Here is a 17292-nt window from a genome sequence, read left to right on the forward strand (position 1 = left end):
TATGTACATGTATTATGATTTGTGGTTAGTGCAGTAATGAATTAAGTGCTATGTTTTGTCTTATTTAAAACCGTCAGAGAGAGAGAGAGAGATTGCACAATGTTTATTGACTGACAGAATCTGGTGCCAGGAAGCCAGGCAAGGTGTTGAATTCGGTACATACAATGGAAAGTGAAGTATAAGTGGAGTAGTGGAAAAACAAAAAAGCAGTATTGAATGAATGATCCATACAGTACTTCCATGTAAAATACTTCAGTGATACCAAGAGAAATCACCCAGTGGAAGGTTTTACAGTACTATTGTTCATTACAATAATAGATAGCTAAGTACATTAACTTGTTTATTTGTGTAAATAATAAGTACTTGTAGAGTAAAATGAAGAGGAAATTCAATCAAATAAACAACTTAATATTTTAATTTAAAAGTAAACCCTTTGGGTCGAATGACGTAAACAAACTGCCTAGATATGTCGGTTAATGCCTCTGTTAACATTGACCTTTACAGATCTGTTGTGGCAATAAATGCCAACTTTTTACATTTATTGGGAGTGCACATTTCACAGGTGCACATCTGTTATAGCCTGCAGAAACATGAAATCCATGTATTGGATCCTACCATATTCTTTCTCCCCAGTTTTAAAGCTTCACTGCTGTAACTAGCAGTTTGGGAGTGGGGAATCCATTCCCCGGAATTCTGGAATCCCGCATGTCATTCTCGGGCTCCCAGGGATGACACAGTGTACGGGCATCTCACATGTGAACGGTTTTAGAATGACCAACACTTATCTATACTAATAAAAGGCGAAGCCCTCACTGACTGACTGACTCACTCACTCATCATGAATTCTCCATCTTCCCGTGTAGGTAGAAGGCTGAAATTTGGCAGGTTCATTCCTTACAGGTTACTTACAAAAGTTAAGCAGGTTTCATTTCGAAATTCTACGCGTAACGGTCATAACTGAATCCTACTTGCATACATATATACGTCCATAGCCTGCAGCTCGGTCGCCGTGTGAGGCGGAGTTGCTTCCCCCATTACCATGCCTCCCATGTAGTTGGCTGCCTGCCTATATTGCGTCCCCCATCCCCACGCCTCCCACGTAATTGACTGCCTGCCCATATAAGGCCGTCCGTCAGCAGCAATCCAAGCTGTGAGAAAACAGTAAAAAGGAGGCGTGTCAGACGTCGTGGTACATTTTCTGATGCAGCTAGACGGAAACCACTTTATGACACTGCCGCTAAATACTCACAGAAAAATTCACAAGTTAATAGACACGCTCTCCCTAAATACTCGCAGGCAAATCCACAAGTTCATGGAGACGCTGCCTGCCGCTAAATACTTGCGGGCTAATCCATAACTTCCCGTGTAGGTAGAAGGCTGACATTTGGTACTTCTTTCAGTGGTATGATGCCACTGTCGGCTGCCATATTGAACTTTTTAATGGTCTTTGTTACTCATGGGCCCATCTTCAAGAAATTTGGTACGGGGGTTCCCAACGCTAACTGAATCCTACTTACGTACATATATACGTCCATAGCCTGCAGCTCAGTCACCGTGTGAGGCGGCGTTGGGTCCCCCATCCCAACGCCTCCCACATTGTTGGCTGCCTGCCTATATAAGGCCGTCTTTTCTTCCATTCTCTACATTCTCTTCCTTGCTTCGTCACTGGATTCACGTCTCCCTGCACCCATTTCCTTTATCATTCCAACCGAACCCGCATTAACATGTCTATCGAGGTGATCACCATCGATCAAAAAACTGTCACTTTATCAAGCGGTTTCCATGCCCGGAGATGGCACCTGCCTTTTCCATTCTCTTTGTTATATATTGCACGGCCATATCAGGCTCACTCTTGATATCCAGAGGAACATTGTGAATTATGTATTGAATGACTGGGACAGGTTCAAGGTGTGGACTGATGACGGTACAGGAGATAATTATACTACACAGGGTCACTATAAGAATGAAATGCTTAAGCCCTTCACCTATGCTTCTGCATGTGAATTGATGGCTGCCTCTGAATTGTTCGGTTCTCGCTTTCAAGTGTACCGAAATGGCCAAATATTTTACACCTTTGGACAACCGCCAATGCCTCTTAAACATCTTGGATTCACAGATGACGATTTCAGTAGTGGACACTTTGATGTTTATGAATGTTTAAACTCTCAAAAGCTGGATACGAAGTTATCAATGAAGCCGGTTGTATGCTTACAACGCTTGACAGTTGCCGAATGCCACTTCAACACAAGTCCTGCAAATACTAACGTAATTGAAACAAACCATGAAACTCAAAACGATTATGACAGCAGCAATCCAAGCTGTGAGAAAACCATAAAAAGGAGGCGTGTCAGAGGTCGTGGTACATTTTCTGATGCAGCTAGACGAAAACAACTTTGTGATGCTGCTGCCAAATACTCGCAGAAAAATCCACAAGTCAATAGACATGCTCTCGCTAAATACTCGCAGGCAATTCCACAACTTAATAGAGACGCTGCCGCTAAATACTCGCAGGCAAATCCACAACTTCACAGAGACGCTGCCGCTAAATACTCGCAGGCAAATCCACAAGTTCACAGAGACGCTGTCGCTAAATACTCGCAGACGATTCCACAAGTTCATAGACACGCTCTCGCTAAATACTCGCAGGCGATTCCACAAGTTAATAGACACGCTGCCGCTAAATATTCGCAGGCAAATCCACAAGTTAATACCGGGAATGCCTGTTAAACGTCTTAGATTCACGAGTAGCGATTTGTGTAGTGAACACTTAGATGAATGAAACCTGTTATCTTTACAACGGTTGACAAACACGGGATGTAACTTGAACACAACACGTCCTCAATAATCAAATCCTTGATGACAGCAACACTCATAACAGTGACAAAACAATTACATTGACAGTCATGTTATGTTATTTTTAAAGTGTTTTCTTTTTCATAACTTCTTTAACACACTACTTCTCCACAGCTAAGCGCGGGTATTTTGCTAGTTGTAAATAAAACTACTGCAATATGTTGACACCAATAAAAGACTAACCTTATCTACAAGCAGTTCATGCTGTCCACACGTGGACAAAATTGTTGGTACCCTTTAGTCAATGAAAGAAAAACTCAAAATGATCACAGAAATAACTTTAATCTGACAAAAGTAATAATACATAAACATTCTATGAAATTTAACCAGTGAAAGTCAGACATTGATTTTCAACCATGCTTCAACAAACAGAATTATTTAAAAAAATAAACTCATGAAACAGGCCTGGACAAAAATGATGGTACCCCTAGAAAAGACTGAAAATAATGTGACCAAAGGGACATGTTAATCCAAGGTGTGTCCACTAATTAGCATCACAGGTGTCTACAATCTTGTAATCAGTCAGTGGACCTATATATAGGGCTCCAGGTAGTCACTGTGTTGTTTGGTGACATGGTGTGTACCACACTCAACTTGGACCAGAGGAAGCGAAGGAAAGAGTTGTCTCAGGAGATTAGAAAGAAAATTATAGACAAGCATGTCAAAGGTAAAGGCTATAAGACCATCTCGAAGCAGCTTGATGTTCCTGTGACTACAGTTGCACATATTATTCAGAAATTTAAGATCCATGGGACTGTAGCCAACCTCCCTGGACGTGGCCGCAGGAGGAAAATTGATGACAAATCAAAGAGACGGATAATACGAATGGTAACAAAAGAGCCCAGAAAAACTTCTAAAGAGATCCAAGGTGAACTTCAAGCTCAAGGAACATCAGTGTCAGATCGCACCATCCGTCGTTGTTTGAGCCAAAGTGGACTTCATGGGAGACGACCAAGGAGGACACCATTGTTGAAAACAAATCATAAAAAGCCAGACTGGAATTTGCCAAACTACATGTGGACAAGCCACAAAGATTCTGGGAGAATGTCCTATGGACAGATGAGACAAAAATTGAACTTTTTGCCAAGGCACATCAGCTCTATGTTCACAGACGGAAAAATGAAGCATATCAAGAAAAGAACACTGTCCCTTCTGTGAAACATGGAGGAGGCTCTGTTATGTTCTGGGGCTGCTTTGCTGCATCTGGCACAGGGTGTCTTGAATCTGTGCAGGGTACAATGAAATCTCAAGACTATCAAGGGATTCTAGAGAGAAATGTGCTGGCCAGTGTCAGAAAGCTTGGTCATGGGTCTTGCAACAGGACAATGACCCAAAACACACAGCTAAAAACACCCAAGAATGGCTAAGAGGAAAATATTGGACTATTCTAAAGTGGCCTTCTATGAGCCCTGACCTCAATCCTATTGAGCATCTTTGGAAAGAGCTGAAACATGCCGTCTGGAAAAGGCATCCTTCAAACCTGAGACAACTGGAGCAGTTTGCTCATGAGGAGTGGGCCAAAATACCTGCTGAGAAGTGCAGAAGTCTCATTGACAGTTACAGGAATCGTTTGATTGCAGCGATTGCCTCAAAAGGTTGTGCAACAAAATATTAAGTTAGGGGTACCATCATTTTTGTCCAGGCCTGTTTCATGAGTTTATTTTTTTAAATAATTCTGTTGAAGCATGGTTGAAAATCAATGTCCGACTTTCATTGGTTAAATTTCATAGAATTTTTATTTATTATTACTTTTGTCAGATTAAAGTTATTTCTGTGACCATTTTGAGTTTTTCTTTCATTGACTGAAGGGTACCAACAATTTTGTCCACGTGTGTAAGTACATGTATCTAGTTCAGGGGTGCCCAATGTGTCAATGGCGATCGACCGGTAGATCGCAAAGGTAGTGCAGGTAGATCACGTTGCATTTGAAACGTTAGTCTATCATACATCCTCCCTATGGCATTTGCCACTTGATTGACATACAGGGCAGCCAGTCTGAGATCTCTTTTCTTCTAACACACGGGTCATCCCGCACGCACAATCGAACGCGAGTGCTACTGCAAAACACCGGCTGTGATCTAGTTAGCCTTCCAATTTATATTGACTAAAGAAGGGATTTAAAAAAAAAAAAAAATTGTTTGGGGAGGCTATGGGCTGGATGTGGAATTGGAATTCTCGCAATGTCACAGTTGAAGTGCGTTTGTCTGATCTGTCAATCTATCATTGCTATTCCAAAGACGGAAAATGTGGAAAGGCACTTTCGAACTGTTCATAAAAACCATGAAACTGACTTCCGAAAGCGATCTGAGAAAGAGAAAGGAGAGGGAACTAAAATCGCAGTTAATCGGACAGCCGTCATTTTTCAGCACCTTGAGTTGGGGAACATCCAAAACCTCACATCAGAGCTGGAGACGCAATAGAAGGCATGTGCGCAACTTGACAGCATCCGCTACACAGAGCAGATTGAAAATTGTCTGTCAGACTTCAACAGACAGTTTCATGACTCAGCTTTACCTGAGCCAATCGCTACATTTAAGTGCTATCCATTTAGGGAAGATGTTATGAGTGATTCACTCGCATCAGAAATTGCAACACTGTTTCACCTAAAACTTGTCTACAGTGGAGGATGAGATTTTGACACTACAGGATGACATTCAGGTGAAGTTTGGGGATCATGGACAGTTTTGGAACTTGCTCACATTGGAAAAGTACCCAAACATGAGGAAATGTGCTACCTCCTTGACTGCATTATTCGGCTGTACTTATTTATGCGAGTCAGCCTTTTCCCACATGAAGATTAATTCCAAATACTGTAGTGACCATAAATGTATTGAATTGTTATTGTGCCATAAGGGTTATTCAGTTATGCAAGGTACGAGAACATATATTTTATGTTTAAAGTATACTCAGTATATATTTAATGTAGGTAGATCATTTCGACCTGGTCATTTTAAAAGTAGCTCGCAAGCCGAAAAAGTGTGGGCACCCCGATCTAGTTAGTTGCGGTAATAAGAGCGTAGAAAGCACAACCTGTCCAGCGTGCGGTCATCCAGGTAAGAGCGCACCTTCGTGCAGAGTGCGCCAGCCGCTGAGAAAGCATGCTCTGCATCCACTGAAGTAGGCGGCACAGTCATCGGATACTCATACACTTGCTCTAAACAACGTCCACACTTGCCGTTGCTCTGAAACACCCGCCATTTCAGCTTTTACTGATGCATCCAGTTTCTTGTCATCATTCTGTGATGGCAAGTTTCTTGGCACTGGTAATGCGGATGCAGCAGACTAAAACATTGCAATTTCAAGTTGCTGTTCAAAGCTGTTGTCTGCCAGACGTCAATGAAGTTTCCCCCTTTCCGGCATTCATGAGCTGCAGAGTACAGACTCCTCCCAGTCCAGTGTGCTCAGTCTTATTCGGAGCCGGGAGACTGACTGCTGCTGGTCTTAGGTTGACTGAATTAATCGTCAACATACTGCACCGTGGGCTAAAAAACCATGCCACTTAATTATTTTCAACTATAACTCTGTTATTTCTTGATCGATTTTTACACTTTTACACACTATGTATGCGAGCTTGGCCGTTCCCGGTTTCCCGGGAATTACAGCAGTTTCATTCCCAGGAATGCAGGAATGAAAAATGTCCGTGAATGGATTCCCTATTTGGGAGGGTGTTTCTTTGCTTGTATTGTTTTTGCCTGAATCTATAAATTCTGCAGTATTATTTGGGTCTATCTGAGTTGTGCTAATTAAAATGCAATTTAGCCTCACAAAACACTTATCCATGTTTTCTTTCTTTTTGCCCTGTTGCTATTTGTTATTTTTGCTGCAGTAAGCTCTCATTAGCTAAATGTCATAACCTAATTATGTTTGCATCACAGTGTGCAGTATGGCAATCACAAGACACCTAAAGATTAAGTGGAGTTGTAAATTCACTCGCCTGGCATCTTGATTTTTAACTTACATGGATGATGTTTTTTTCCACTAAATGCTTTTTCAATATGTGATTTGATTAGTTGATCACAAGTGATTGTGTACTTTTTTTTTTTTTAATTTAAGCGGTCATTTCTTATCAAATCATGGCAGAAAGAAAGATTACCTTTCAGCCTGAGTCTGGTGCTTGGCTCAGTCTGATTGACCAGGATTAATGCAAGGTGTGTTAAATGATATGGGTTACATGTGTGGATTTATTTAGTTAATTTAATGTGTAAATATCTACTTTATATTTTGTATAAATTTTTTTCAAAAACGATATCTGAGGATGCAGTGTATTATTTGTTTAATTATTCCTACTGTATCATCTTATCTGAAATGTTTTGTACTGTGCACATTTCCCATTCCATTCAGAATTCCATATAAAAGTCAGATTGTGGAGTTTTGTGCATCAATGCACAAATCAAATACTTCCCGACAGGGAATTGTGATGCATTTGACAATTGGTTTTCCCCACCACAGAAGTGTAAACAGAATGGTTAACAATGCGTAATACTAGTAGACCTGAGTGGGCCTTCCTATGAGTTGAGTTTGAAGACTTTCTCAATTGGAAATCAACCAGGTGTTTTTAAATCAATAGAACGTGGAATTAAATTTGGGGAGTTCTTGAGCTCCAAGGCAACTTGACACTGGCACCTATGCTTATTCTTTATCCTCATGCATATTTTCTGTTGGGGCAAACAAATTATCAGCTATCTTCCCATTTATTTGCCTCTATGTGTGCATCCATGTATGTTTGCATGATGCAGCTCAAAAACTTAGGCCTTGTCCCATGACTAAACAGAGCAAAGTACAAAAAACACATTTTAAAAAGTACAATTTTTACAGCAGTTGGGCATAACTTAAATGTTTTTTTAAAGTTATAGGGGTAAGTACTGGACCAAAAAGAATATGGCTGGCTTTATACTTCATGCTACGCGTGATCCTGTGGATGCGTCTGCTACACAAGTGGTATACTGTTTATACTTGCGTGTGAACTTTACATAAATCTGTAAGATTCCACCAGGTGACAGTGCGAGATATTATCACGGAGAGAAAATGTTTGGCTTCCCTGTGTTGTGAATTGTCTGAAACATCCATTAAATTGTGAGGACACCTTCCCACAATATCTCTGAAAAGGATGGATGTTTAATGATTACTTCCATCAATCCAGGGACATGCCTATTTCAGCATGCATCAGGTGCAAGGCAGAAAAACAGTCCCTGGATTGGGCATCAGCTCATCATAAGGTGAATACAAGCACACACATACACTAGCGTCATTTTAGCATCACTAAATCCCCAAACCAGCATGTCTTTGGAAGGTAACCGGAGAACACTGTGGAAAGCCACCAGGAAAATATGTAAACTCCGGGCTGTGAACACTAGGGACATCAATCCTTGCAAGGCAGCAGCGCTACCATTCTGCCGGTGTGCCTCCCTTACATGTGTAATTATTAACAGTATTCATTATTTAATAAAGTTACCAACTTATCTGTAAAATATACTATACATACTTTGTGTTTCATCATGAAAGTGGTATCAAGTATAAATCTAAGGATTCTAAATGTGCAGAGAGCTGGAATTTCATATATTTAATGTGTTCTGTGTGGCAATTGCTGCTAGCCGCTGCTGTCAGTTCACAAGGAAGCCCCAGAAGAACATAGTGATTAACAACAGGGTTGATTTTAAGATGATGTTTACGATGGTCTATTTTAATGGCACAATAAACTTCGAGATTAAAGCTGAAATTTCCACTTTAATCACAAAATTGATCTTTTCACTGTGTCCCTAATATTTTTTTTCCTCTATGCCTCAAATACACTGCTGTACATTCTGATGCTATTGTGAAGGTCCAAAAAAAAAAGCGGCACAGAAGATGGCATGAGACCTTTAACAATAGGATCCCTGAAACCCATAAAAAAAGTTGTAATCCCGGGCCACCTTAAATTCCTTCACACCTCTCCATCAGCATCTTTTGTTTTGCAAATGTGTCGATCAGAACAAGCAGCCTGCTTTCCCATATCCCACTGACGGAGCTGATGTCAGTCGCACAATTCTCAATTGTGTTTATCTGCGTGTGAGGTGCCAGAAGTTGTATAGGTTAAATAATATATTGCTGTTTGGAATACATACATTTAATGTGTGTTCTGTATACACAACGATATGTGTAAGTGTAGGATGTCAGGAAATGCGAGGCAAGAAATGGTGAACACATACCTAAAACAGAAAGTTTTTCCATGTTATACTAATAATGACGTGAATTGTATAATGTATGAAGACTTTAGTCCAAATATCATATAAACATTTGCCTTTTTATTCAAGAATATAGCCAAAAATAAAAAAAATCATTCAATTTACATGTTTGTTGTCAATGAGTTAAAAAGCCAAGCTCAAATGTCAAACGACAGAACATTGACAAGTATCCCTGGATGGTGCAGAGATAAGAACTGCTACCTTTATAACCAAAAGGTTGTAGGTTCGAGTCCGGGGCTCCACTTTTTGAGTTTTGAGCTCCTATTATTATTACTATAATATAATTAAAACAAGCCTCTTTTAAAATCACTTCTGTAACCTCAATTTTAAAAAATTCTGGTCTTGATTCCGACAATCTTAAATTTTCGGCCTATTTCTCACTTACCTTCTCTGTCAAAAGTTCTTGAGCATGTTGTAGCCTGCGAACTTGACATTTACTTAACTTGTGCCAGGTCTAGTTGCAGTTTTTATTACACTTTCATGTGAAGATTGTGATTATTTGAATTATGCAGACTCTGATAGGTAATGTATCTCTGCAATAATGTTTGGAATGCATTAGTTTGTTTTTTTTTTGTAAGCCATGCTAATATAGTATTATTGTTGAAGAGATGTTTTAAATGGTTCATGTAGAATTTATTTAGGAATGTGTGGTTTTAATGCTTCCTTTACTTATCCCTGTGGCACATTCTTATTTTTATAGGAACAAACAGTTAATTTATGGCTGTTTACTTCCTACTTTTAAATATAATGAATGTTGACATGCTGGCAGTATAATAAAGGAATACTATGAGTCCTTGCCTTATTACGTGAACATTAGCATAATTTTAGATAACCAATAAATAGTTTAATTATTTGAACAATAGTGTGATCATTATAAAACCATTTAACTTTAGATTATCCCGATGTGATAGTTGAATAAATACTTGTATGGTAATTATTATTATTTATTTATTTATTTTGCTATTCAACACAGCCATGGTTGTCACATTATTTTAATACCATATTTTTCATAACTCTTCTCCTCATTTGTTTATCTAGCTGCAGCAGCTCTTCTGATGCCAAAGTTTTGTTGCTTATTGAATGTTCCTTCTCTTCCTGTCCTATCTTAGGAATTTTGACATTGGTTTAGGAATATTGCCACTCATTACTCATTGCTCATTACAAGTAGCATTGTTTTAGGCAACTGAATTATTTTTAAATTGCTTGAATAGGGCCCTCTGAGTCATTATTTGCTCATTCCATTTTTGACTGACTGTGCTAATTATACTCAGTTAACTATGCCCAACTCTAAAGTTAAAATTATTAAATTTTTATCTGTGCATTCAAGTACGAGTTAATACCTGGGTCTCTTAGTGTAAGTTGGAGTGGAATCTTAGGAATAGACTTATATTGCTGTATAATTTTATAGGTGTTATGTGTGTCAGATTATTTTATTTTTTTTCTTTCCGAGTTAAAGGAATATATTGTAGTGCTTTTTTCTCCTTTCTTTGTCTTACATGTGGTTAAACCTAATAATAACCTCCTTGAAGGTATTTTCAATTTTGCTGAAAAGTACTGTTAAATATGTGACATCTTTGATATGTGATGTTTAGCAATGTTGACATTTTTTGCTTTTTGCTGAAAATGATACAATAGTTGTTTTGATCAGCCCACTCACTAGAAATAAAGTTAAATTTCTTTTCATTTATAGTCTATTTGCCAAAGGTATCTATTTCTTAATTGTGCATTTTTTTATTAAAATAAGTACTTTTAAATTTGGCAAGTTGGCATTTCTTCTAGACAAACTAATTATATTATAATATGGTTCTTGGCAGATTGTCCCCCCTAAGGATTGGAAACCAAGAAAATGTTATGATGATATTGATGAGTTGGTCATTCCAGCTCCAATTCAGCAGGTTGTTACAGGACAATCTGGTCTTTTTACACAGTATAACATTCAAAAGAAGCCAATGACAGTAAGAGAATTTCGAAAGATTGCAAACAGTGACAAGTAAGTACGTTTAGTTATCTATTTAAGTTGTGTTAGTTCTTGTATTTTGTGTTTCAATGTCCTCTTTCATCCAACTGTATTAATTTTATTTTGTCAAGCTCCTGCTAAATCATTCTTGCCACTTTATCAAAGTTGACACCTCTAGCTATAAACCGTACAGGCACATTTCTGGGTATAAAAAGGCTACAGGTTACTCAGATTAGAAAAGATGTGTGCACATTACATGTTAAAATCGTTTTCACACAAACACAGTAGGGGATAAACCTGTAGTATCTGTTGAAAGTTAGTTACTTCCAAGGGAGATTGCAACACACACTATGCACAAGATAGTCATGCTGACACAGGCAAAAATCTTTTGGTAAGTACTTCTAGAAAATGAGAGCTGTGCACGAGGAGAAAACATGTTCACCTGAAATTGAGCTTTTTTGGAAGCAGAACATTACAACATACTGCTCAATCAAATACACAATAAAACATAATTTACTTGTTAATGCAGAGAAAACAAAAGAGATATAAAAATACAAAGAAAAAAACAAAACCGATTCATCCTCTACCCAAGAGACAAAGAAGAAAGAAACAAGCAAAAAAAATGTTTTTAAGTATAATACAACAACTGATAGCATAAGAGAGTTAACCACAGGCCCAGCATACTTATTCTGAAATTATATTAATGGATTCTTGCCATGGTTGAAAGAAGTTTTGGACATACAATGTTAAATAGGATTTGATTTGTTTTTAACCTGAGATAATATAGAACATCACTTTCCCACTGAGATACAAAAAGTGGGTTATCATTCTTTCAGGAAAGGAAAATAAGTCTGCATGCTAGTAGTTTGGTATAAGCTATTACAATCAATTTCTCTCTTCCCACTTTAATCTCACCGGGGAGTACATGCAATATCTTGTTTTAGTCAGTGTGAAAAACATATGAGAAAAACACTATGATAAATACTACTACTACTACTACTACTACTACTACTACAACAATATAGCAGCAGCAAGATAACAATAAGAGAAAAAATAACTTGCACCATTGTTTCAAAAGCCAGTGTGAAGAAGTAAATCTTCAGTAATGACTTAAATGTAACTAAAGAGGGGGCCATTCTGATATACTACTGTAAACTGATCTACAGAGAGAGCAGCTACCAAAAAAAGATCGATAACCATGCCGTTTATACCTTGACGTAGGAACTACTAGAAGCAACTGTCTAGACAACCTAAGTGCCCTCTTTGGGGTGTACATTTTTAAAAGATCTGAGCGGTAAAAAGGCACCAGTTCATTTAGGCATTTGAAAACCAGTAACAAAATTTAAAAATCAATTCAAAAACGAACTGGAAACCAATGAAGAGAAGTGAGTACTGGAGAAATATCGTCATATTTGCAAATGCAAGTTAAAAAACGGGCTGCAGCATTCTGCACCATCTATAAGTGATGTAAGGATGCCTGATCAACCCCAAGGTACAGATTATTACAATAATCTAATAATTGCTTTTTCTAGGTCATTTTGAGATAAAAGACCCCTTTGATAAAAGTCTCAACTGATAGAAACAGTATGTAACTACAGCATTGATCTGTTTTATCAAATTTAAAAGTTCTCTCAAAAATAACCCCCAAGTTCTTGGCATAAGGCCTCTCATATGATACCAGAGAACCAAGAGCATAATTTCGAGAGGTTGAAATTTCAACATTTCCAAAAAATAATATTTCTGTTCTCTTTTCATTGAGCTGAAAACAATTTATTGTCATCCAGGATTTTATTTCATGATTTAATTTCATTTTATTAAGTTACTTAAATGACATGTTGGCAGATGTTAAATGAAGAGTTTTTTTATTTTTTTTTAATTTGATGAAGTATTTTCATCTGCTTTATTATCAGCCAGCCACATGTAATCACATTTAAACATATTTAATATCTCTTGTCCTATGTGTACCTTCAGTGTTCCGCCTAAGCTTTTCCATTGTATCCTTTTGTGTGTCAGATACTCTTGCCCAGTGTTCCCTAAGATCGTACAGAATTTCTGTAAAGCCTGTTCTCTGACAGTGTCATTTTGAGGTGTCTTGTTTGCCTTCTGTCCACTTTTGCCTACCACCAATCGTAGATGGGCCCATATTACCCACTGTGAAAATATTAATAATGTTGGTGTGAATACTTCCTCTGTTTGAAGGTAACTCTCAGTATTCCTCCAATGCCTTTACTCAATATTCTCTTGTGTCTCAACTTCTCTTGCCCTCTTCTTGAGGGACCAGACCAGTGGACACACCCACACACAGACACTAGCTTTTATTATATAGTAGATAAGACATGTAGCACCTGCTTGCTAGTTTGTTGGGAATGTGCCATTTTGACTAGGTTATTGGGTGCTGTTTTGTGCTTTAACCCTAAGAAATATTTTAAAAACTTAATGCTAAAGACACTTTACTGGACAATTTTTTAACCATGTTCTATGGGGGTTGGGAATTTTAATAAACCTTCTGGAGTATTTAAGATAGAACACCCATCTTCAAAGATTTATTTTAAAATTGTATTATGTTGCTAGGTTGATCATCAATTTTTGGGGGACAATTTTTTTTTCCCCATCATGGCTGTACGGTTCATTTATTAAAATCACTAATACAGTACATCGGTCAGTTCAAAAGCACTTTCTTTGTGGAACAAATGAGTTTGAGCTTATCAACTTGGTCATAGTCAGTTGTGTTTATCAGAACCCCCTTTTTTTTTTTTTTTAATACCTTGAACCATGAGTGCATCCAGGGATCAGTCTCTGCAATTTGTACAAAAGCTGTCATTGATGCCTGGTAATATTTCAGCAGGATATTTTTTTGTATGTTTCTTCTGACAGTTCAAAATCCATATCTAACAGGGCACAATCTGAGCCTTCAACAATACACAGAACTTCATCTGCATGTACAGTAGTTTCTTTTGATGAGAGCGACACCTGATATTTTATGCCATAACACACAAAAAGTGTATGCCTGAGCTGTGCAGGACTTAATATGTATATTAGTTGTTATTCATTGTGGCCACCTAGTGGATGAAAGCAAATGATACCTTATGGTGATTTTTGTGGAAGTTTATTTTTCTGCCCCAGATTTCAACTTTTGTCAACACTTGCCTTGAAAGAGCTAAAATATTTGAAAAACCTGCGATCTATCAAAAACTGAAATGTTTGCTGAATCATTGGAATGAATGAATTATTGGATGTAATATTTAATTCATTTTCATTAAAACTCAGTTTATTTGCCTGTGAGTCCCATTTATTTCACAATAGCAGCTTGGGCAAGGCTGTCAACTGTGTGTTTAGCTGGAAAACTATGGGAGTAGTAGTGTCTTTTGTCTATCTAGTGGCACGTTACTGTGATATAAATTTTGGATTTTTGGGCTTTCCAAAAGCCTGTTGGATGAGGCTTGATGGTTTTTCACCTCTTGGGTGGTCTTGGGTAAAATCACAATTGACAATTCCACTAGATGAAATGTAGTACCCGAACCAAGGTATATTTAGCATAATTCCTTTTAGCTTAAAGTGATAGATGATTACCTGACATGATCATGTAACATAAAAACTGCACTCAATGAATCTATTTAAATGCATAACATATCTCAAAGTAAGCCTTATTAGGTGGTGCAGTACAGTAGGCCCAATAAGTTGTAACAATAGAAATTTAAACTTATTATGTAGTAAGTTAATTAAGCAACATTTTAAAGTCTCTATTTTCAAATTCTAAAGCAATAATTATGCCTAGATGTTAGGCCTCCTTTTGATTTGCAATTATCATTATTTTTTTAGGTTACAGTGTATGCCATCTTGTAATGGGCAGGTGAATGAATTGGATATACCAGAAAGGAAACATGGATAATTAGGGCATATATAATATATACTTATGAAATATGTTTTTTTTTTTAATTTAGATATTGCAATCCACGGTATGATGATTTTGAAGAGCTTGAACGTAAATACTGGAAAAACCTTACTTTCAACCCTCCAATATATGGTGCTGATGTAAATGGGACACTGTATGATCCAGTGAGTCAATTTCTAACATTCTTAATTAACAGAGTGTAAATTTCTTAGGTCTGGACAGAAACAAATCGGAGCTGCTTCAACATTGATGTGAAAATAAGATTCTTCGCTGTAGCCAAAGAAAGCTTCAGTAGTTTTAAATGCTTATGTTTCTGATATGTATTGCATGTACTAAATTTACCTTGCTGGAATTTTTTTCCTCATAGACTGGGTGATATTGTTTCTGTCTCATTTTGTTTTTCATTATAATGAAAGCAGCAAGCTAGCAATGTATGTTTTATGACACATGTAGACATAATTGTTGCTATGTAATAAAAAGGAAGAAAAAAACAAAGTACATTTTCATGTATAGCAACTGGCATGTTACTGATTTCTTGTATTTAAATGTAAAAACAAATCTCCTAATTTGTTGTATGTTTTAACTACTGACATTCTTGCTGTAGTTCAGTCTGCATTTTGGCAAATTCCTCAATCTTCCTAAACTTCCAAGTTTTCAGTTATTTGTAGTCCATGTATAATTAATCACAGTTAGTAAAGCTAGCCTCATATTATATACAATCAAAAATGTATAGTTCCTTTAAAAAGTATTTATCTCCTTTTTCTGGTGTTATTGTGTATTATTTGTTTGTAGTATAATTTATATCACTTTCCAGAGATCTGTTTTTGCTTAGACTTTAAGGAGCCATATTCTGTTGACTAATGTCATAAAAACTAAATGTAATATGTGTCAGTTGTTATTTAGAGAGAGTCTTCTGTTGAGATTAAACTAGCAAAAATAAAATTGAACTGCCAATAAACCCCAAAAATGGTTTATGTTTCAGCACAGTCCTTTTTAGTGCTAATGCACTTGTTATAACATTCACAAAGTTTTTTTTTTTGCCACTTAAATGTTTTGTCTTGCTTGTAAAGCTATTTTTCTGTAGCTTACTTATCATCTTCATCATTGACATAAAGGGAACTTTATTTATCCCCAGTGGAGGGATTTGGCTTTTTACAGAAGTATGTGTTTGTAGGAGTATATAAATACACATTCATTTTATTTATTTTTGTAGTATTCTGAACACACACCAAAATGACTAAAACAGAAGAAAATTAAAAAGAAAGAAGAAAGTCTGACTTGGCAGTTACAGTCACAGTGCAGTATTATGCAGACATATTGTTGTGGTATAAAGGAGCCCTAGCAGTGTTTTCAGTATTCAGTGCTAGTGTTGTCAGAGAGAGAATGTGCAGTAGTGTTCATAATTGCACTCAGTTTTGTTTTAATTATCTCCTTTGTTACTACATTAAAGGAACAGTCTCTTAAAGAAAACAAGAGCATGTTCCGCTTTTTCTTATATATTGTAGTTCCTCTGAGGTATGAGACCAGTCAACCTGTCATTGTTGTGGAACCTCTAGTCCACAAATACCCGGCTGTTGTCCAGTTTCTAAGTCATGAAATAATTAACTTTGTTCCATAAGGAATAACTTAAGTACCACCATGGAGCACACCATTCCACTATGTTACAGTCCGTGACTATAGTAGTTTATTAACTTTGCAAATGTATGGGTGCATGGAAGGAGATTCACAGTTAGTCAGCAGGATCAATGAACAAGAAGAAGTGAGAAATATATTATTGAACAAAAGGGAAATGGTGTGCATTCCTCTTTCACCTCTTTTTTACACATGCAACCATGCTGCTTTACAGTATTACTGTGATGCGTTACTGGTAGTATATGTGTATATCATGCCATATATTGTACAACAGTGGTTATAAAGTTCAATTCTTGTGTGATTTTAACTCTTAACAAATTATTATTATTAATTAGTTACAGATTAATTGCTTTTAAATAGGGTTCTGTGTAGTACCGATAAATGAACAGAAGCTTTGCATTCATTCTCTGATTGCAATGAGCACTTCTACAGATTTCAGTCTGTCCATTTTCTAACTGGTGTATACAGTTTGGGGTCTATCTGGAGTGCGACTTACACACATATGCAGCTACGCATATAGCACTGTGAGATGTTGTAGGACTGCCAGCGTTAACAACAGTTGTAGCAAGAGTCAAGATGCAAAAACAAAATGGCAATTTGTCTTGTCTACACCATTGTCAACACTATGTGCTAATGCCAAAATTTTTTAGTGTTTAAATGCTTTGAAGGACAAGGCACATCTCACCATTAATATGAGCTGTGCTGTGTTAACTGAGACATGTAATCGCCGAAACACA

At 37.2% G+C, this 17292-nt stretch overlaps 1 protein-coding gene across 2 annotated transcripts in view; it reads left to right on the forward strand.

Moving 5' to 3' along the window:
* The window catches only part of kdm4aa (lysine (K)-specific demethylase 4A, genome duplicate a), a 90246-nt gene that overhangs the window by 9549 nt on the left and 63405 nt on the right, over positions 1 to 17292 (forward strand). For both annotated transcript variants that reach the window (XM_039734541.1, XM_039734540.1), the window contains exons 3-4: positions 10889 to 11064; positions 14973 to 15087. In XM_039734541.1, coding sequence (XP_039590475.1) covers positions 10889 to 11064; positions 14973 to 15087 — 291 coding nt within the window. The remainder of the gene's footprint in view (positions 1 to 10888; positions 11065 to 14972; positions 15088 to 17292) is intronic.

Source organism: Polypterus senegalus, chromosome 14 (assembly GCF_016835505.1).
Source record: "Polypterus senegalus isolate Bchr_013 chromosome 14, ASM1683550v1, whole genome shotgun sequence".
NCBI lineage: Eukaryota > Metazoa > Chordata > Cladistia > Polypteriformes > Polypteridae > Polypterus > Polypterus senegalus.